The sequence below is a fragment of the Ursus maritimus genome, unplaced genomic scaffold, assembly GCF_017311325.1.
Source record: "Ursus maritimus isolate PB19 unplaced genomic scaffold, ASM1731132v1 scaffold_2, whole genome shotgun sequence".
Classification (NCBI taxonomy): Eukaryota; Metazoa; Chordata; class Mammalia; order Carnivora; family Ursidae; genus Ursus; species Ursus maritimus.
Genome location: NW_024424452.1, coordinates 18,313,853 through 18,335,989, shown reverse-complemented (window position 1 = coordinate 18,335,989; position 22,137 = coordinate 18,313,853). Strand labels below are relative to the sequence as shown.

Here is a 22,137-nt window from a genome sequence, read left to right as displayed (position 1 = left end):
GGCACAGCGGTTAAGCGTCTGCCTTCGGCTCAGGGCGTGATCCCGGCGTCATGGGATCGAGCCCCACATCAGGCTCCTCCGCTGGGAGCCTGCTTCTTCCTCTCCCACTCCCCCTGCTTGTGTTCCCTCTCTCGCTGGCTGTCTCTATCTCTGTCAAATAAATAAATAAAATCTTTTTTAAAAAATTTAATGTAACGGTTTGGTCATACAAAAAGGTATATTGAATAATATAATCAACAGCCACGGTAGCTTTGCTCAGTTTCCCCAAACTGTTGAGAACCCTGACTACTCCCCCAATCACCTCCCTTCCTTTTCTACTCTATTCAAAATTTTGATTTTTTTTTGTCATCCCCTTAAATTTCTCTATACTTCCGGGCGCACGTACGTTCACCTAACAACGTATAGACCTGTTTTACACGGTGTTAAGTGTGACATGGATGGTCTTACTACGCATGGGTTCTTATTTTATTTTATTTTCACTATGCATCTTGTTTTTGAGAGCCATTCGCTTTGCTGTGTGAAACTATGATTCATTTGCACATGGACTGATTACACAATTGATCTTTCCATTCTCTTGTTGATGGATATTTAGGTCGTTTCCACTGCTCACCATTCAAATCAACACTGCTATAAACATTTCTGCGTAAGCTTCTGGCACATACGTGCCGGGGTTTCGTCACCAGTGTACATGGGAGGCAAATGGCTGGGACGTAATGCAGGCACCTGCTCGAATTCAGCAGACCATGCCCAACTCTTTTCCAGCCCACTAATTTACATTTCCGCGAGCTGTGAATGAGTGTTCCCATGACACCACGTCCTCCGCAACATGGGATGTTGTCAGACTTTTAGTTTTTGCCAATCGAGTAAAATTAAAATGGTATGTCATTGTGGTTTTAATTTACATCTCTTTGTTGGCTGTGAATTCAGCACTTTGGGTTCTCTGGAGAACCCACTTCAGTCTGACTTCCTACCTCCAAGCTTCTTCACTTCCCTAGAATCTCCTGAAATCCGGCTTTCGTCTGGACGACCGCAACCCCTGAAATCGTTGCTGGGCACTGGAGCCTGGCAGATAAACACCTCTCCCCAGCTCCATTCCATCCGGGACTGTGCCGGGGTGCTTCACAAGCAATGATGTATTTAGTGCTGCCAGCAAGCCTGCAGCAAAGAGTCATGACCCCCGTTGTATAGAGAGAATCAGAGGGGTTAGGAACTTGCCCAAGGACACACAGCGGGGAGCTGGCAGGCTCTAAGGCGGTGCTCTTCACTCCTCTGTAGGAAACTGAAGAGATAGGTGCTGCCACAGGGGAGTCCACAGCAGGAAGGCCCTTAGGATACCCTCTCCCCTTCGCTCAGAAAGCACACCTGGTGGTTTGGTGCGCACCTGGGGAGAAAGTGCTGTTGCCCTCAGGAGTCAGCCTGAGTGTGAAGACCCACAAAGGGACGTGTGAAGACCCACAAAGGGACGGATTCGGGGCAGGGAGAGCGGTGGGATGGGATTTCCAGCTCGGAGCCTTTACCGTTCCAGGCTGCGGTTCCCAGAGTTGAGCAGCTTATTTTAGACAGTGTGCAATATCTCTGCATCCCCTAATGAGAGGGTTAGACCTTTTTCAATCTTCTCTCAATCCTCTGATGGCCAGGAGCATCGCAGTTTGGTGCCACTTTGCCTGAAACACCTGAGACTCCTGAGTCCCCCTTTGAATGACAGCAAACTGGATTTCCCAACTTCTCGGTTTTAAGCAGGAGATAGCATCTCACTCACATTCGATGATTGTCTTTTGTTTGCCTCCTGTTTAGTTTTACAATTCATCGATTGTTTTGTTTAAGTAACACATAATATCTGCAATGATGTTGGGCTCTGTTCCCAATGCTTTACAAATACTGACTAATTTCTTTCTCCTAAGGACCTCCCTCCCCAAGGCGGGCACTGTTACTAGTATGCGCATTTTACAGATGAGGACTCCAAGGCCCAGGAAGGTTAAGTAAACTTCCCCGAGGTCACACAGCCTGGAAATGGCAGTGCTGGGATCTGAGCTGAAGCAGGCTGGCCTGGAGTCTGCCTTTTAAACACCGGAGCACACACAGTGTCTCCGTTCCATACTAGCTCCCTGTTGATTGTAGGGGTGTATTTTCTTTTGAGACACGTTTATTGGAGTAAACATGGGAGGCACGGTAAAGATAAATAGCCAGTAGGTAATAGTACTGGTGAAAACCTTCAAGGCAGTAAGTGGCAGGAGTTCTGGAACATTCCAACGTGGCTTCATGGAAGCAAGGGTAGAGCAAGGAGGCCATGAGGACTGAGTTTAGGAGGATGGGAGCGGGAAAGGTGCTCAGGGAGAAGACTCAGCGCAAGAATTTGCCTCATGAAAACGCAGAAAGGGACGACGGGGCCTCAGGTGCAAGGGGTGGGAGTAATCCAGAGCAGCTGGCCAGTAACTGCAAGAACCCAGCGCCCCTGTATAGCACGTTCCGGTTCGCAGAGCACTGTCACATCTGCTTTCCACGGACCCTTCTTAACTGCCAGGTGCAGTGGGCCTGATTGTCCCCATTTTAGAGATGATAAACAAGGTCAGAAGACAAACAAGGAAAAAAACAATTTGTTATTTTTTTGCTCCAGGTTGCTCTGGCTTCTAATTTGGATCCCTTTGCTTTATTCCACTGTGTCAGCTATCTTTGGTGGTAAGCAACAGAAACATAATTCACATGGTGGACCAAAATAGGGTGAGTGGGTTTTTTGGGGGGACAGCCGCTTATGTAAAGGAAAAGTCCAAGTGTGGACATCAGATACGGCTGGATCCAGGTCCTTAAATAATGCCATGGGGACTCTGGGTCTGTATTTGTCAGCTTTTGAGAAAATTTCAGGCAGGCTCTCCCTAAGAAGTGACAAAGTGACCAGCTTCCAGCAGGCAGCCAAAAAAAGGACCTGTTTACTAGTGTTCTAGGAAAAATTGCCCAGACTGCTCTTATTCGCCTTGCTTGGGTTGGTGTCCATCCCTGATCCATTCAATGCAGCCAGGCTGGTGGGGTGCTGTCTTGGCCAGGTCTGGGTCAAGTACCCACCTGTGGAGCGGGGGTTCCGGTCCTCTTCACGCAGACCACACAGGGACAGCTCCAGTCTGAGAAGCTCTTCATAAGGGAGACAGAGGTGCTGGGCAGACAGAAGCAGCAGGTGAAGCCCCTCTGTCCCCAGGCACCTGTGTGTCATATGTGCAGAGCTGAGGAATTGATAGGGATGAGGAGCCTTTAGTCTGGGCGAGGGAGTTGGTGCTTTATCTTTTGGTCCAGATGGGGCCTCTGGAGAGTGACATAGACAGAGCCATACCAGGCCTGGTACTGGGGCTGGGGTCAGAGGTGTGGACCCGCCAGGGAGGGGCTGATAGGAACCCCACCTCCCGTGATGGGGCGTGAATCCTCAAAGTGTGATAAGAGGACTCCTGCAGGGCTTGGGCCAGGCAAGATCAGTGTTCCTTAAAGCAGATTTAAAAGGTTGTTGCCCCAACATTATTTTATTTTAATAGCGATTTATTCATTTTAAGGTGTACTGGGGAAAAATATACAACTATGAATATTATTTCTTAAGGTGAGGCTGGAGTTGGATTTTTTAAATGAGCTATTTCTAGAAAACATTAAATAAATGGTAGCATACATGATCTGCAAATATGGCCAACATTTTGAAAGTGAGAAATTTAGGGGCCTCTTGGCTAGATCATTGTGGGGCCCCCCCTATTTCTGATGCTCTAAATTCTCTATCAGTCACAGCTGTTTGTTGAGTGTTTATGTGTCAGGGGCCACGCCCAGGGTTTTCTGCAAAATGCTTCCTTGAACTCTCACAAGAATCTGGGAAGCAGGCTTTACTGTTTCTATAGGGCTCAGAGATGGGGAAGTGACGGGCCCAGAGCAACACAGCTGGTGACCTGACCTCTCAGTGTGCTTTGCCACTGTTTGCTTGGCGACTTGGTAGGGAACTCAGAAGGAGCTCTCAGCGGGGCCAGAGTAGGGTCTGGGGAAACCCAGATTGGGGGGGGGGGTCTGCTCATTGTGGGCTCAGGGATGGTGTCTGGAAGGATCCATGCCTGCGACTTGGTTCCTGCATGGGGCATCCCTCTAGGCTCCAGTTCTAGTTACAATCCTGTAATCGGGGGCCAGTCTGGGTGGGATTCCTGGGCCTGGGCAGGTGGACGCCCCCCACACAGCCTCTGGCTGACACCCCCCCCAGGGGTCCGGCCTGGGTTCCCCGGATGCTTTCTAGTGCACTTGCTAACCTGGGCTCTGTGACTGAGTAAGGAGCCTTGTTATGGGGCTAACCTTATCTTAGGTATCCAGTAGGGGTCTTTGTGGGCTAACCTTGGGTCTGTTATTCAGTAAGAAGCCCGTCTATCGGGCTAATGTCAACATGGGTATTTTGTGGGACAAAAATCTCAGCTCAAGATCTCAGCTTGTCAAATACCACTTTCCAACCAACTTCCCCTCCCTGCCTCCCGTCTCTCTCTTGTTCAGCTGGATAAATGCCCACGTTTAATCTCCTGCATAGTGCTAACATCCATAGGCTTCCAGGGGCAGGAAAGCAGCTAGCTCCTCGCTCTTTAAATTCGCCTCTCATTTGGGACCGTGTTAGGGGACAGGAAGAAGGTGGGAGAAGTGGGGTGTCAAGGGGCGAATCAGTCACTTCTAAGGGGCAGGAACCCTCAGGAGCATCCCCGGGCTCCTCTAACTCTTGCTTTTCCAAGAATCTGAGGCAAGTCTTCCAAGGGAGGGAGAGGACCGGAGGGAGACTGCTCAGGGTCCCTGTCCCCAGGCCCGGGTCCACCGTCTCACTGCGTGTCTCTTCCAGGACCCTGAGAGTCAGCATGTTGTGTGGCTCGGTGGCCTCTCTCTTCCTGCTGATGCTCCAGTGGGGTGAGTAGCTGCCCCAAGGTCTGCGGGTGGGGAGGGCCCGGTTGGCCCATGGGCTCCAGGGCATGGCTGGAGGCTACAGGGCCGGGCTCTGTGGCATCTGTTCACTTGGGCTGGGCTAGCCGCTCGCCGTCACCTAGAACCCGTCCCACCAGAGAGCCCCGTTAGCCAGCAGTGGCTCATGTGAATCCCACGTGGACCAGACCCCCAGCTGAGGTCTTCCTATCTCACTGCGGGGACGAGAAGCTCGATTCTCCATTTCCACAGCTCTCTACCTTGGCTGCCTCCCAACCCTCAGAGGGAGGGAGTCCTGCCTTTGGTCTAACCTCAATTTCTCTTCGTGCAATGACTCTCCTAAGAGGCATTTATCAACAATCGAACAATCACAGAATCCTCGGCAGGCACGGATGGGGGTGGGGGGTTGCCAGCGGGGCGGAGGGGGAAGGGAGGTGGAGACAAAAGTAGCCAGACCTTGGAAGGCACCCCCGGGAGACCAGAGGATGTTGTAGTCAGAGGGAGAGAAGTTAGAGACCGGAGCTGGGAAAGGCCAGGAGTTAGACTTGGGCTCAGAGATCCGGGAAGCCTGCCTAGAGGAGGCAGGGACAGAGCCTACGGGCTCAGATGAGCGTTAGACTGGAGGCAGGGGTCCCTCAGCTGCCTCTCTGCTGACTCTTCATTTTGCTCTGGTTTTTACTGAAAGACCCAGAGCCTCAAATAGCTTCTCCAGGAAACAGATGTCTGGCTCTTTTATTTTCCCCTTCTGAGCGACCAGCGCTCTGTCCTGGGTCACCCACCAGGGTGCCATGCCCCATGGGCACAAATGACAAGCCCCTACTGGGTCCTGGGTGCCGGGCATCCCCTCACTCTGCTCCCATGACAGCTCCGTGCGGTCCGTGCAGCAATGACGCCCGGTTCTCACCTGGGGCCTCCAAGGCTCAGGGAGGTTAAGGGACAGGCCCACAGCCACAAGGCCAAGCAGTGGCAGAGCCAGAATCCCAAATCTGCCCCATCCCCGGGGGCTGAGCCACCTTGCTCTGATGCTTTGGTTGAGTGAGTGCAGGCCGCATGGTCCGCACTGGCATGATGTCACCTACATACCCCCCACGGCCTCCAAGGGGCCAGTGTCCCCAGCTTACAACCAGGGACTCAGAGCCATCGTGAGTCACGTGCCACTGTTCCAGCCTCTCACGGCCCCCTGCATGCTCTGATAACTCTGGGTGAGGGATGGCCCTGGGGCTGTCTGCCCAGGGGTTGGGCTACGGACCAGGTGACTGGGTTCCTCATGCCACATCCATGCGAGTTCAGGGGCTGCTGTCCTGTCCCCAATGTTCCATTTCAAGATTGGGACAAACCTTGTCAAGCCCTTGGTGACCTTGAGTCTAGCTAGGAATGGCAGCTCCTCCCCCAAGTTCTAGAGCCCTAAGCTAGAGCAACCCGCCTTTCAACTGGCAGAATACATAGCCACATGGCGGCTCCTGCAGCCCCGGGTTTAGGTTCCACCAAAATCAGTTCCTCTTTTCTCCACCAAGTGTCTGCACTGGCCTCCTGTGCCCACTGGTGGGCCCTGTGCTCCTCCCCAGGGGAAGTCCTCCCAGCGCAGGACTCATTGCCACAACTCAGATCCCTTGGTCGTGGCTGCAGGGAGACCTGTGTTGAGGGTCGTGCAAGGGAGAGAGTGCCATGATCGATTAGTGATGTCTGCTGCGTGCACGGTTGTCAGCAAGTAGCACAGATGAGATTTTTCTTTCCTGGGTGAGAGTCTCAGCAGCCCAGACCCAGACTGACAGGAGGTGTGGTCCAGTCTCAGAGCCTCTGGGTTCTTGTCTATAAAATGGCGGTGGCAGCCGGCTAAGGAAGTTTCCAGCAACGTTCTTCTTGGCTCTGGCTTCTGACCTAAAGTGAGGCCCAGGAAGGGAGCATACCACCACCCGTTGGGGCTTCATTAGTCAAGGAAAAATAGGAAAAAGCCACTAAGAATGAATCCACTTAAAAAGGGGAACACGTTTCTGGTAAATAGTTGGAGGGTAGGCGGGGGAGAAATCGCAACGTTGGTGTTTGATCTCGCAGAGCAAAACCGAGGTCAAACTTACTACAATTATTTTGTCGCAAATTCAGATTATGCTTCAGGCAAATTTAGACTATGGTGGCACCTATAATTTTAGAACAAAGGGGAGCAATTAATGTAGGGGGGAGTGCATGAAGTCTCCCAACAAAGCGGCCTGAGTGAGCAGTCCCTGTGTCACTTGGCGGTGGTGGTTTGGCCAGTAGGCGAATACAGACATTTTGGCAGAAGTTTCCAGAGCTTCTCGGTTTGGGGATGTTTTCCTTCTCCCCCGATGCACTTCCGGCTTCCGTGAGGTCTGTGTCCTGGTTCGGAAAAGCTGCTGCAAAGCAGAGGGCTCCCCCTTGTCGGGGCTTGGGGCATTTTCAGCTGTACCCCCAGGGACTTCACGAATCCCTGTCGCTGCAGATTCAGCCTGCAGCTGGGGAGTTTGGGACACACCATTGAGAGGGACACTGGCCAGGAGGGACGGGGAGCTGGTGGCTGCACACGGGGTTCGGGGAGGGGGACAGGGAGAGTGCTGAGAGGTGGGGACATGCTTAGTATGTTATGTTTCACATTCAGAGCTCCTGTCTCCATAGCCAGCCTTGAAGCTCGGGGGTCACACAAGGAATTCTCAGGTGGCAGGGACCGCCTTCCCCAAGCCTGCATCTTAGTGGGGTGCCACATTCGTCCTGGCCCCGGGGACCTGTGCCTCCACTCAGCCTCCAGCCCTTGAGGGGGCGAAGGGGTGAGTCACCATGCAACCTCCGGCCAGCCCCCCACCGCACCACTACAGTGTCTCTCCCCTAATCTTCCAGCCTGGGGGTGCCGAGACCTCGTCTGCTACACCGATTACTTCCAAACAGTCACCTGCACCCTGGAGACAAGGACCCTCCACCCGGGCATGCTCACCCTCACCTGGTAAGTGGCCAGACCTCAGCAGCCCTGGGGATGCCACTCAGGGTAGCCGCTGGAGGGCTGGCGTGCAGCAGGACCGCAGGACCACAGACCAAGTTGGACCTACTATGTGACCCACGGATGGCTTAGCAATCAACATAGTAGGTCCACTTCCTGAGGGTTCTCCCAGCAAGTTCACCAACGGCATTTGGTTTTGCCCCAAGAAAGACGGTTCGTTGGTGGGGAATTGCCCTGCCCATTTAACAGACGGGCACCCCAGGCTCACGGTGCTTGTCCGAAGCACGCAGTGGAGAGACCATGGGGCAGTTTCATCTGGCTCTAAAGGCCATACTCTCTTGCCCACACAGCCCTAATTGTGGGGGTTTTTTAAAGGATTTATTTGTTCATTTTAGAGCAGAGTATGGAGGGGCAGAGGGAGAGAACCCAAGCAGACTCCATGCTGAGCGCGGAACCCAGCATGGGGCTTGAGCCCACGACCCCGAGCTCATGACCTGAGCTGAAACCAAGAGTCAGCCGCTCAACCGACTGGGCCACCCAGGCACCCCCAGCCCTAACTGTGGTTTTGAGACCTGTGGACGACGAAACTCCCACATGACTTTTTTTAGCGCTTAGTACATCCCAGGCTCCCTGTTCTGTGCCTCTATGAACGACTGTTTTTCCCTTCCTCACAATTATTACTCCCATTTTACACATGAGCACACTGGGGTTCAGAGAGGTTATGCAACTCACCAAGGGCACATGGCCAGTGAATGGTGGAGCTGGGATTCAAACACAGGCGGCCTGATTAGTCCACATTGTTAAAGAACAGTGAGGGGAGACTTCACTCAAGATCATAGTGAGAGATGCAGGGACCACTGCATGGGGCTTTGCAGTAGGGGGAGAGATCAGGCTTAACACCAAGTGGGGATGGGCGGTCAGGGCAGGCCTCTCTGGATGAGAAGGAGGCTGCTGGTGAGCTGGAGACGGAGCATTGCAGTTGGAGGCACTGCCTGTGCAAAGGCCCTGAGGTGGAGGAAGAGCTGGTGAGTTTGAGGAATAGCGAGGAAGTCGGTGTGGCTAGAGCAGAGTGAGTCAGTGTGAGGGAGAATAACAAGAAAAGAAGGTGAGAGGGAGGCCGAGGTCAGATTTCCCTGTATGGGTGGCGAGAGGTCCCATATTTTAGGCATGGGAGTGACAGGAAGTTTTTAAAGCCTCCCCAGGCTCCTGTGCAAAAGGCTTGCTTTGATTGAGCAAAAGTTTCTATCTTAACAAATATTTAGTGGAGAATAGAGTCTTCGCATCCGTATTGGCCTTGAAGGGAAGGGTAGTCATGTTCAGAGCCTGAAGGTGTAGGTAGGGAAATAAATATCTGCTGAACTCCTATACATACTTCAAAACCCATCCCTTAATGCCTAGTGGAAGTAAAAAGGCCAGAGGAGGGCTCCCAATCCCATATCAACAGCGTCCCTGAAATTTCAGCCAGAGCAGGGGATGAGGTTCATTTGGCTCTTACCTTGGCCTTCAGCCCAGGTACTCACTGGGTACTCCGTGGATGCTGGATGGAAGGAGGGCAGGAAGGAGACCTGAGGTGCTTAGCATCCTTCCTATAGGACTGTGATGCAGCTGATGGGATTGACAGGGACACACTTAGGCTCAGGCTAGGCAAGAATGGCCCAAATTTCCAAAGTTGAGAGTTGCTGCCTTATGTGAGGTGGTGAGTTCCTCATTCCTTGGAGGCATACAAGCCAAACCTAGACACAACCCATCAGGGATGCTTCGGGGGAGGCAACACCTTCCCTGGGAAAGCGTTGGTGGACCAGGTGATCCTACTCCCCAGCCTCCCCTCAAATCCCTCCAAGCCCCGAACTTCTGGCCGTGTGCACGGAGCCCCTCTGGCCTCTAGCCATGACTGGCTGCTCTGTCCTTGAAGGCAAGACCCATATGGAGAACTGGAGGACGAGGTCACCTCCTGCAGCCTCCACCGGTCCGCCCACAACGCCACGCATGCCAAGTACACATGCCACATGGATGTGTTTCGATTCATGGCCGACGACATTTTCAGCGTCAATGTCACGGACCAGTCCGGAAGTTACTCCCAGGAGTGTGGCAGCTTCGTCCTGGCCGACAGCAGTGAGTATCCCCGGGACCCCAGAGCAGAGGAGAACCCAGGTCGGGGCTGACTCCCACGGCCCGCTGGCCGGCTCTCCCCCATCGTCAAACTGACCTGTCCTAGGCGCTCATTTCTCAGTTTGTTCTCTAGAAGCATGACTAAGGTGGGATGGGTTGATACCTAGGTCTGGGCCTTAACCGAAGGGAGGCAGCAGAGCCCTGAAACCGAGCTGGATGGGGGCCCAGGACCTGCCCGTCTGTGACCCCGGACTGGCTCACTATTTGTAGAGTGAGGGCCCTTCTGGGCTTCTGCCTCCATTTTGAGGCAAGTTGGGGAGGTGGTGTAACGGGAGAAAGACTTCCCTGAGATTTCTCCCGTTTATTAGCTCCAACGAGGCCCAGAATTTCCCTCCCCCTTGCAGGAAAGAAGGAGGCCTGGCTGGGGGAAGCGGTTGTTTCTATGGGTCCAGAGCCAGGGTGGGGCAGGGAAGGGCACAGGAGGCAGCTGTGAGGAGTGTCCAGGGAGCGAGTGAGAGGCCCGTGCCCAGAGGCATACAAGCAGACCACGAAGAGAAACCTGCCCTTGGTGGGGCTCAGCCCTGCGTCCTGGGAGGTTGTCCCCCGATTCCCAGTGGTGGGGCAAGAACATAAGAGGGCATCTGTCATTCATGCTGGGGGGGTCCAGGCTTGTGCCACTTTGCACACAGAGGGTGTGAGCAAAGCTTCACACATACCCAGACACACCTAGACTCATACACACACACACACACTCATAAATACACCTCAGAGGCACAGATGTCTTACCAACAACCCGGGGCCTGGACAGCTTGGACAGAGAGATGCTGACGTGCTCTCTCAGACACGTGCCGGTGCGTGCACACGCGAGCACACACGTGCCCCCTTGGCCATTTGGCCCCAGGCGTGGCAAGCTCACAGAGCAGGGGCAGGGTGCAGGGCGGAGAAGGAGCTGCTTTGCTTTCCAGGGGCCTCCAAGTCACGGTTCCCTCTGACCCCTCCTCCCTGCCCTCCCTGCCGGGGCCCGAGGCCCCCCTGTGCCCAGATGTGGCAGGAGGCGGCATTCGGCTCCCAGGCCACTCCCGGCCCCTTCTTCCTCCTGGGCACTGGGCTACGCCAACATCCGAGTCCCTCCCTGAATCGGTCCACACCACCCAGCCCAGGCCACACAGAGGGAAGCGGAGAGCTCCATCGGCCTGGGGAAGACAGAAGCAGGTTTAAGAACGAGTCCAGTCCAAATGGACCCATGGTTCAAAGACAGAAAAGCCCTCGCTGGGGCCCTGGGAATGTGGGCCTTCTCCCACCTCGGGCAGAGAAGGAAGCAGCGTTAGAGCTCCTTTTGCAACCCCTGAAAGGTCCATCTGTTGATTTAATAAGTATTTCTGCAGGGTCTGTGGTGCACCCGCTCTGTCTTGGGAGCTGTGGGCTCAGCGTTGACCCAGGAGAACAAAACCTCAGCCCCAAGCAGCTCAGACCCCAGAGAAGGGGTGGACGGTGAACAGGGTCCCACAGGGAAATGCAGAAAATGTCCAATGTTGGCAAATAAGGTGGAAGAAGAAGAGAGAGCGGGAGCCGGGAAACAGGAGCCCATGGCTTCTCTCTCCCCCAAGGGACCTCCTTCTGCTCCTGAGTTTGGTCCCCGAGAACTGTCACCCCATGAAAGAGGAGCTGGTACCCTTTACAAGAGAAGAAATGAAGGCATATAACGTGTTGTATCCTGCTCACGTTCATGAAAGAAATTTGGGGTAGAGCAGAACGGGAGGCCTGGCTTTGACCTTTGCCTGGGAGGTACCCAGGAAGGTGTGGTGTTGCCCTTTCCAGAAGTCTCGGAACCCAGGGCCACTGAGGAGGGTCAGACTGCTCTGCAGGCAGCCCTGCAGGAGCTCAGTAGCGCTGGCTTTCACCATTAACATTAATGAATATTAATGCTAGCTCATTAGCATTAATGCCAACCAGAGTCTTTAGGCTTCTCTGGGAAGCTGCAGCTAAGAGAAAATGACGTCATGGTTTGGAACAGAAACGCAGAACCAGTGCCTCTGGCCCACATGCAAGATTTTGTATTAGGAGCTAACCATTTTTTTAAAAAAGATTTTTAATGGATTTATTTGAGGGTGCGTCCATGCAGAAGAGAGATTGAGAGAGAGAGGGCACGAGCGGGGATGGGGGGGAAAGGGGTAGGTAGAGGCAGGGGAAAAGCAGGCTCCCTACTGAGCAGAGAGCCAGACAGGAGACTTGATCCCAGGACCGCAGGATCATGAGCTGAGCCAAAGGCAGACACTTAACTGACTGAGCCACCCAGCACCTGGATTAGCAGCAAACTTCAATGTTGGAGAGAGCTTTCCGCCATCTGGGATTCCAGGCTGTTCTTCTCTGGCCATCCTGGCCTGCAGTCCTGCCCAGCCTGCGTGTGGCATCCCCCTTCCTTGTCCTCAGACCCCAAACCGGCTTCGCGCACTTCTGTTACCCTCCCGCCCCCGTGGCTGCAACTCCAATGTGGTTTGAACTTCTCATTTCTCAGATGCACAAACTGAGGCCCGGAGACAGGGGCTGCCTCACCCAGAGTCACATGGGGGTACGGATCCTGACCCCACCACCAACACCGGCTAGGGTGTGGGGGAACTTCCCGCCACCACATCCTTCTCCACTGCGGCCCGATCTCACCCCTTTCTTATCTTTCTGGCTTTTCCCTTCAAGTCAAGCCGTCCCCCCCTTTCAACGTGACCGTGACCATGAACTTCTCAGGACATTATAACATCTCCTGGAGCTCCAATTACGATTCCTACGCGCTGAAGGGCAAGCTGCAGTTTGAGCTGCGATACAGGAAGTGGGGAGGCCCCTGGGCTCTGGTGAGGCTTGCAGAGGCTCGGGGAAGGAGGGGAGGGGAGGTGCCACACCGCCTTGCAGAGCATCCGGGGCGCTGGTGGTGGGGAGGGGGTCCAAGAGACAGGTGAGTGGGTGACTCACAGCCCAGAATGGAACCAAGGACCCCCCAGGGCTGGAAGTTGCCCCTTCCACCCTTCCACCCCATGCTGCCTCTCCTCATTTCTCCCTGCGGTAGGAGGCCCCTCAAAATTCTTTCCTTCCTGCCCCTGGTTCCTCGACCACCCTGCCAGAGAGGAAGGGGGTGGCACTTCCTCAGGTCTCCTCCTGGAGTCTAGTACAGTCACAGCCGAGGAAGGTTCAGAAATGGGGCCATCTGGAGCCTTCCCACCTGACCTAGAATGGCCACAGGTGAAGAGCTCCAGAAGTTTCAATAACCAAGAAAGTCCAGTGTTAGAGGGACCATTGTTTCCAAGGTGAAGGCTTCTAGAAGTAGTCTTGTTTAGAGTGTTAGAGAGTTCCCAAAGGGAACTATTCAGAACAGTCACGGCTGAAATCTTCTAGAATGATCCATCCTTCAGAGCGGTCCCAGTTGAAGAATTTCGTGCATGTGGTTGGAATGTTCCCCATGGAAGTTCCAGAGGTATCCTTTGCTGAGATGCCTGTGGTCGAAAGCTTCCAGAAATGCCCTCTATTGAGAAGGCCCATGAGGAATAATTCCAAAAGTGACAACTGTCTGGAATGCTGCCGGTTAAGGATTCCCAAGAGGGGCCACTGCTATTCCTGGGCTGGTCCTGGTCCTCGCAGAGGGGGGTCCCCTGGCAGGACAGTGAGGGGAGAGCTGGGGTCAGAGAGAAACAAGCTCTAGGCGGTGCCCATGGCTCCGTGCCACCTGCACCGGAGGGGCCAGGACTCAGGCTGAGCCTGGTCTTTTGGAGGGAGCAGGGACTGTGCAGGAGACCCTCATTCCCTTCCGTGGTGGCTGGTAAAGGGGGCTTCTGCTGGAGGCTGGGGCTGGCCTGGGTGGGCCTGATCCAGTGCTTCCTTTCCCTGCGTCGGCAGAGTCCGGGGAGAAAGCTGATCTCGGTGGATTCGAGAAGCGTCTCTCTCCTTCCCTTGGAGTTCCAGAGCGACTCGAGCTATGAGCTGCAGATACGCGCAGGGCCCCAGGCCGGCTCGTCCTTCCAGGGGACCTGGAGTGAGTGGAGTGACCCAGTCATCTTTCACACCCAGCCGGAAGGTAGGTGTGGCTCCTGGCAGGGCGTTCGGTGCTCCTAGTAACTCCCCGCAGTGGGAATTATTATCCCCATCTCGCAGATGGGAACACGGAGGCCCAGAGAGATGAAGTCTCTTGCCTGGGGTGGGGGTGGGAGCAGGAGCCCAGACCACCTCACTTCAAGGCCCCCGCGGCCTTCCCACGTCCTCCACACCTGCCCGGACCCATTGCCCAGCACACCCGCCCCACGTGGCCTCTGGGAGCAGTGGGTTCCCCTTCACCCAGTGTCTGCTTCCTTTCCAGAGATAAAGGGAGGCTGGCGTACTTACCTGCTGTATCTCCTCCTGGTCATCATACTCCCCATCCTCGTCTTCTTAGGCCTGAAGATCCACCTGCCTTGGAGGTGAGGCCAAGGATTCGGGGAGGCAGGGGGAGGGGGTCGGCCTGGGCTACAGCCTCCCAATGACCACGCAGGGTTAGGGGACACAACCTGTCATCGTGACAGTGATCTTGAGAATGATGGTGATGAGAAACAGCTCCCACCCGCCTCACCTTCACCCCTGCCTCGGGAGCTTGCCGTTTGGTACTTACCCCCTGGGCAGAAGGGGCAAGCGAGGAGGCACAGAGCTGGCAAGGAACTTGCCCAAAGCCGCACAGCTCTGAAGGAGAGGAGGTGGAGTCTGCCCCTGTGCTCGTGACCGTGACCTAGGCTATGATCTTGTCCAGTGACGTTGACGCTTTGAGTCCGGGTGGGGGGGCATGCGGGGCCACCAGGTGGGGGTGAAGGGTGGGTGTGATAATCTGCCCCCTTCCCTCTGCTCCACCCGGAGCTTTTGCTTTCATCCATTTATATGCTGGGTTTCTGCTGAATGTTGCCACTAATTAAAATGAAAATCTGAACTCTGCTGGCCTTCAGGAGCGCTGCCGATGGAGGCAGGAGCTGCAGCCAGGGTTTGCTGAGCCTTGGGCGGGGGGGCTCTGACACCCGGCTCAATGTGTTCATCCTCATCCAGAGGCTTTGATAAAGATGGAGGCAGAGAAGCTGGAGGGGGAAAGAGTGCGATGCGAGTAATAATGACTATCACGGAGCGCTCTCTGGGTGCTGGGGTGCTGGGGCGCTGTGCAGACACCCGCCAAGTGCTCCTCGCACCCCTGTGGAACCGGCTCTTTGCTCACCCCTGGTGGTGGAGGAGGAAGTTGAGGCTCAGAGGGGGAGCCAAGCACTTAAACTCTGGGCACCTTCGCAAGACTTGCTGCCCCCATTTTACGGATGTGGAAAATGAGGCCCCGGGTAGAGGGGTGGAAGGGAGGTGCGTGGGTGTGCTTTGGGAGGGGGGCTGAGTCTCCTGCAGGACAAAGCTGGGGAGCCCTTGAGCGGGAGGCCAGGCTGCCCTCCGGGGGATGGTGAGGGCTCACCTCGTCTTTGCCCTCCCAGGCTGTGGAAGAAGGTGTGGGGACAGGTGCCCAGCCCACAGAAGTTCTTCCAGCCCCTCTACGTGGGCCACAGTGGAGACTTCAAGGTGAGTGCTCTCCAGCCTGAGACAAGCCCGTCAGAGCCTCTTACCCTCTGGGAGCTTACCTCCACCCACGCACTAGGACCCCAGCCCCACCCTGCAGGCCCAGAGCACCCAGGCCCCAGCCAGGCCCCGTCTCCGCATCTGCAAAGCGCAGGAAGTAATTCGGGTGGGGCGGAACTGGTATAAGAATGGGCAGCATCTCCCAACCCAGGAGCCAGGCTGGGGGAGGGGTGAGCCAGGTGGTTCCTTGAATCACAAACTGGCCTCCTGCTCCTTTGTCAGAAGCCTTTGAGTTGGAGGTAGAGACGGAGTGGGTTCTGGGAAGGGTATGGCCCCACCTGCAAAACACACCAACCCCCTGCCAAGCCCCAACCACCCGTCACCCGTCGGCGCCCACAGCTGTCTGTGCCCATTTACCGCTCACCACCCACCCCGCGTGGGAGGGCCCGCCGCAGAGAGGATGTGGTGACAGGTGGGGGGGGGGCAGCCCGCCCACTCCAGCTGAGCCTGGATGTCAGGAAACGTGGACCAGAGCATCGGCTGAGCTCCTGCTGTGTGCCTGGCACTGCACTGAGCGCCCTCTGCCCTCTGCCCCTTCCATCCTGATCACGGCCCCTGGGGGGGGGTGCTCTGTTGTCCGCGGCCACCCCTGGGGAGACTGAGGCTCCGAGTGGGGAAGCAGCTTTCCTGAGGCAGGGGAGCGGCCTGGACTCCCCACCCCACGGGAGAGAGACCTTCCCCCTTCCTCTGCACCTTCCCTGAAGCTCAGATCCCACACCTGTTTGGGGTTTACTTGCCGGATACCCACGTACCGTGCGCCCGGCCCTGTGCTAGGAGCTTCAGCGATGTGAGTGCATTAACTTCTCACTGCAGCTCTGTGCCGTGGGCACTCCTGGCAGATGGGGGGGCCTCATCCAGGTCCCGAGATGTTTTCTGAGGCAGCAGGCTCAAAACTGGGAGATTCTGGTTCTCCGGAGTTCTCACTGCCGCTCGGATGGGGACCCAGTGTCATGAGTGGGACCCCTGGCTGGCGAGGGCGGGCAGGGGGTCCTTCAAAGCTTGGGGGTGCTGCCTTGTCTGTCAACACCCCACATCCCTTACCCTCCAAGCACACAGAGGCCTTTCCAAGTGGTTTGTCACTGATTCACTCCGCATGTTCATTTAGTTAATACACATTTATCGGGCACCAACTGTATGCGAGGCACTGTGCGAGCCTCCGGGGATATAAATGGGACCAGAAGAATTGAGGCTTCTGCCCTGGCCAAGTGTCCACTCCAGTGGGACACCAACAGGAGAATTTCAGTTTTCAAGTGTCCTTGAGGAAATGAAACAGGGGACCAGGTGGCAGCTCCGTCACCCAGACCTCAAGCCCTCCTGCCCCCTTGTCCCTATAACTCAGCAATCTGCTACCCAGGCCCTATGCAGACCCCAGGCCACTGAGCACTGATTGTCTGGCAGGCTACTGAGGGCAGCGGCTCCCTCCTGCAGGTGGGGAAACTGAGGCCCCAGGAGGAAGCGTCCCTGGATAGGGGCGCACCATGGTTCTGACCCCTGGTACTCTCTTTATTCTCTTGTGTCTCTGTCTTGTCTCTATTATGTCTGTCTGTCCATACCCTCCTTGCCCCCTTCCTGTCATGACCGTCCCCCTTTTCTCTCTCACAGAAATGGGTGGGTGCACCCTTCACTGCCTCCAGCCTGGAGCTGGGACCCCGGAGCCCCGAGGTGCTCTCTTCCCTGCAGACACACACCTGCTGCCCTCCGCGGAGCGCCACCAAGGGGCTGCAGCCCACGCAGCTGCTGGAGTCCACTGACCTGGTGGAAGCTGATGGGCTGCCTGAGCTGGGCTTCTGGGGCCTGGCCCCCTTCACTGCTGGCAGCTTGGGTGGCTCGGCTTACAGCCAGGAGAGGGACCGACCATATGGCGTCGTACTCTCCATTGACACGGTGACCGTAGCAGACACAGAGGGGCCGTGTGCCTGGTCCTGCACCTGTGGGGATGATGGCTACCCAGCCCTGAACTTGGACGCCAGCCTGGAGCCCAGCTCAGGCGCCGAGGACCCGCTCTTGGACACCGGGACTACGGTCCTCTCCTGTGGCTGTGTCTCGACTGGTGGCCTTGCCGGGCTGGGAGGCCCTCCTGGCAGCCTCCTCGACGGACTAAAGCTGCCCCTTGAAGATGAGGCAGGTTGGACCCCGGGGCCGCCGTGGAGTGGCGGGCCCCCCAGAGGGGCGTCGGACAGCGAAGCGGGCTCGCCTCCCGCCGGCCTGGACATGGACACTTTTGACAGCGGCTTCGCGGGCTCTGACTGCGGCAGCCCCGTGGAGTGTGACTTCACCAGCCCCAGTGACGAAGGGCCCCCCAGGAGCTACCTCCGCCAGTGGGTGGTCATGGCCCCTCCCCCTGAGGGCCCAGGGCCCCAGGCCAGCCAGTGAGGCCGCCTGGCTGTCCAGAGCCCGCTGAGCCATTCGGCCTGGAGCAGAGCTGCGCTCACCTGGGCCGTGGGATGAAGAGGCCTACGACCTCTGGGCCCCCAGATGGGGCCCCTGAGCCTGGTTGACACTGTGCATGTGTGGCCCAGGAGCACACGGGTGTGTCCCATGGGCGTGGAGGCAAGACGCATATGTGTCTGAGACTGTGTGCACACGATGACAGCCGCCCTCCTTTCCGGAAGTGGGGCGGCCCCCAGGTCGTGTGCTGAGAGGCTACTCCCACGTTGCCCACAGGGCCCACTGGGACCTGGAACAGGCACCCGTCCCCGCCCTGGAGGTCCTGCCTCCAGGAGCCTTGAGAAGTCCCTACCGTCCCTTTTCACTTCTCAGGGGGAGGGGAAGAGGATGGAGTGAGCCCACTGTGACCCTGGGTGTGGGAAGGTCTGTGGGGGCCCGTGGACCGAGGTCTGAATCCCGACTGTGATGCCCCTGGGCTGTGCCACCTTGGGCAAGCGGCTTCCCCTCTCTGGGCTGGAGTTTCCTGTCTGGACAAGGAGGTGCGGGTAGCGTGACCCACCTTGGGGAGAACTCGGTGAGGTCACCCACTGTACGGGCTGCAGGAGAGCAGGCCCTCAATAAATGCAGATTCCTTCCTTCTGGGGCCCCAGACCGTGGCTTGTGCTGGCGGTGGGCGGGCGTGAGAAGGCAACACAGCTTGGGCTCCGCAGAGGGGCACTGGGGGGAGGGGTTTCCAGGCTTCCAGTCAGCCTGTCCCTTAGAAGCAGCCCCTGCCAGCCAAGATTTGCTGGCTCCTGCTGCCCACTTAGTTATTCCCTTTATGCTCCCAAGAAATATTTATCAGGCACAAATACGGGTGCCAGGTTCTGGGGTACAGGGCGGCGGGGGGAGGGGACACCTCCTTTGGCCCTCCTGGTGGGGGAGGGGCAGGCAGGAATCCTCCGTGATGACTCAGCCCTCTGCTCTCCCCGGGAATCGGGAATCGGGTAGTCAAGGTCTTGCTGAGGATTTCTCAGGGAGCCTGTTCAAATGTGAATTGAGAAGCTAAGAAAATCCATCTTGGCCACTTTTGAAGGCTCCTTACCGAACATCAGCTCTGGCCCAGAGACCGCAGGCAGCTCCCACTTTCGAAAACAAAACCATAACCAACCAACGAGAGAGCATAGGCTGTTTTCCCAATTGGGGTGCTCACCTTTAGAGGAGTCTTTTTCTGAGACCACCAAGCAGGGTTAGGGAGGCCGAGAGTCTGACTCAGCTCTCAGAGCCCCCGGGGCATCTCTGCCCCGGCCTGGCACTGCCTGGGCCCTGTCATTCTCCCAGGAGGCCGGGCTGTGGGCAGAACCTGAAGGAGAAAGCTTGGGTTTGCCTCCCCTCTTGGATGAGTCTGGGCTTACAATTTGGTGGAAGTCGGTCCTGCAGAAAGCCTCACTGTGGCTCATCTGTAAATTGGGGTGGCTCGGGGGAGTCCCCGAGAGAGTCCTGGGTGCTGAAAGTTCTAGAACATTGATGGTTTCAACCGTGGGGCTGTTGACCTGGGATCCATGGGAGGCTCAGTGGGGAGCTCGAGTCTGACATGGGAGGGAGCTCCTGCACAAGTGAGCAACCCTCACCATCCCCCACCATCACCCCTGGGGAGGCCAAGGTGTGCTGTGGTTTTCACATCCTCCTGGGGGCAGCGGTTCCAGGGGCCACCTGAGCCCCCAGCTCCCCGGGGGAGGTAGCTCAGCTCTCCCGTGCACAGAGCTCTGGGCTGGGGCCAGGGGGCCAGGGCTGGGGTCTGGTCAGGGGCTCTGGCCTGGGCCAAGCATGGCTCCTCACCACCTGTCTCTGAAGGGGACTCAGTTCGTAAGCAGGCTGCGAAACGGAGGCAGGAGCCGGCCCTCCTGGGAGGGTGGATTAGCAGGAGCTGGGTGGGTGGATGACAGAGGGACCGGTGGCTACGTTGGTGGGTGGGCGGACAGACGGATGAAGGGATGGTAAAAGGCTAGAAGGAAGAGCGCTGGCGGACAGGTGGAAACAGATGCTACCGACCAAGACCGTGAGTCGAATATAACTCCACGAGGGCAACAGCTCCCTCTAGCTTGTTCACTGCCCTACCTCCAGCCCGGCACACAGGCACTCAAAAAAGCCCGATTTGTAGTGTGTCGTGTGTGCTTCGTTTCCACGGTGTAGACGCTTTGACCGTAGCCAATTTCAAGCTACCAACCTGACACCCAAAGCAGGATTGGGAAGAGATGTGTGTCATCAGCCCTCCTAGGTGGTCCAAGCCAGCCCCAGCACACCACTGATGGGAGCCCCGAGGGGCATCGGGAGGGGCTAGAGGGCTTCAGGGAGGAGGTGGTGTTTGTTGGACTTTGAAAAATGAATAGGTGTTCTGAGATGCATGGGTTCTTCAGGGCAGAAGGAAGAGCTTGAGCAGGGGCTGGGAGGTGCGAAGGAGCCCTGAGCTCCTGGAGGTGGGGAAGGTGGCCCCTCGGCACCCAGAGTCCAGGCCACGGCTGCTAATGACTCTCTTTAGAGAGTCAGGACGGTTGATAGCAATACCCCGTGCACGAAAGCCATGTTCTACTCCCGGGCCGGCCCTTCTCCAGCTGCGGGCTGGAGAGGGCAGGGCGATCCATTTGACAAATGACGTGAAGGTGCACGGCGGGCCCAGGGCTTGCTTGCCTGAGGTCACACACGGAATTAAAGATCACAGTCAGAACTTGAACTCTGGTCTCCTGACCCCCAAATGCAGCTCGTCCTTCCCCTTGCTCTTCTGGGAGGGACTTAGGTCAAGAGGGAACAAACTCTAAGCAAACAACTGAGGGGTGTGTGTTGCTTCTGTCCATGCAGCATCTTTGTGGGCGGCTGACCCCAGCTTTGGGAGTGGCCGACAGCGTCCATGTGCCGCCCCCACCCCCAGCCATACTACTGATTCTGGGACACACACATGACCCAAACCTGTCCATGTGCTCTTTCTGCTGGGACTGCCGAGAGGGAGGGAGGGACTGAAGCCTGGGGCTGTGCGGTGGGGCCAACACACAAGAAAGCAGAGCTGGGAATGGAGACTGATTCCTGGTAATATCTCTTGAGCTCGGGGATCCAGCCATGCCTGAAACCACATCCCCATGGACTTTTGGGGTACACAGTATGGAAGTCATTATGCTGTTCACCAGATATTTCCAGCTCTTCAGCTTCTGGGCCCGCTGGTATGGTACCACATGACCGGGACTGGCCAGGGAGTTGCAAGCAGAAGTGGTAAGTCTTCCTTCTGGACCAGGGCACGTACCTGACCATTGTGATGTCCTCGAGAGTATTGTTCCTCTCTGCCACCGTGAGCTGTGATAAATGCGCTGGTGGCTGCTCGGCTTTCGGGGAGGACCTCCACGTCTCGGCTCCGCTAGGATGAGGCCCACACACAAGAAAGCGGAGCTGGGTGTCTTCCTTTAGGCTCCCTGTTGGAGGGGAAGCCTCTTTCCCCTCCCCTACTTGGGACTTGGTCTGGGGACGGGCGGCCGGTACCACGTGGGGCACATCCCAACCACAGCCGCCCGGGCGCACCATCGGAAAACCAGGGATGGGAAAGACGGAGCACATACATGCCCTTGCCTCCCGGGAGCCCGTCGCACCAGGAGAACAGGAGGAAGAAATACAGGTTCTCAACGGGGAGGAGATGGTAGAGGGGTCTCCCGCAGTCAAGAAGCATCAAGCCACGAAGGGAAAACAAGAGGAGTCAGGTCTCTGCTCAGACGTCACCTTCTCAGCAGGACCTCCCCTGGGCCCCCCATTCAAAACCGCAGCACCCCACTGACTTGGTTGTTTCCCCCCCACGAGCGGTAACATTTATTACGCTCTAGCCTACGTCTTTTCCAGATTTGTCGTGTTTACTGTCGATCCCGCTAGCACGGGGGTTCTGCCTGTTTTATTCACCGCTGTGTCTCAGAGCCTAGAAGAGTGCTGGCACATGGCAGGTGCCCAGCAAATGCTGACTGGATCAATGTGTGAATCCATCAGTTAACGGCAGAGTGTCGACTGACAAGGCAGTGGGCAGAGTGGACAGAGGGGACTGAGAGCAGGAGGGAGCCACCTGTCCGGGACCTGGAGGTGCCACAGAACAGGACACAGAGATGAAGATGGGGGCCTCCTGGGAAGTCTGTAAATGGGGCAAGAGTCCCTCTTCCATTGCTCACCCCAGGGAG

At 56.5% G+C, this 22,137-nt stretch overlaps 1 protein-coding gene across 5 annotated transcripts in view; it reads left to right on the top strand.

Moving 5' to 3' along the window:
* The window catches only part of IL21R (interleukin 21 receptor), a 34,802-nt gene extending 16,211 nt beyond the window's left edge, over nucleotides 1-18,591 (top strand). For 2 of the 5 annotated variants that reach the window (XM_040635180.1, XM_040635179.1), the window contains 9 exons: nucleotides 2,615-2,676; nucleotides 4,829-4,893; nucleotides 7,753-7,855; nucleotides 9,762-9,961; nucleotides 12,650-12,801; nucleotides 13,838-14,015; nucleotides 14,295-14,394; nucleotides 15,427-15,511; nucleotides 17,171-18,591. In XM_040635180.1, the coding sequence (XP_040491114.1) occupies nucleotides 4,845-4,893; nucleotides 7,753-7,855; nucleotides 9,762-9,961; nucleotides 12,650-12,801; nucleotides 13,838-14,015; nucleotides 14,295-14,394; nucleotides 15,427-15,511; nucleotides 17,171-17,941 (1,638 nt within the window). In that variant the 5' untranslated portion in view covers nucleotides 2,615-2,676; nucleotides 4,829-4,844 and the 3' untranslated portion in view covers nucleotides 17,942-18,591. Of the gene's footprint in view, nucleotides 1-2,614; nucleotides 2,719-4,828; nucleotides 4,894-7,752; nucleotides 7,856-9,761; nucleotides 9,962-12,649; nucleotides 12,802-13,837; nucleotides 14,016-14,294; nucleotides 14,395-15,426; nucleotides 15,512-17,170 lie in introns of all 5 variants that reach the window. The other 3 variants (XM_040635177.1, XM_040635178.1, XM_040635181.1) reach the window with 2 other exon arrangements.
* Nucleotides 18,592-22,137: the final 3,546 nt, after the last annotated feature.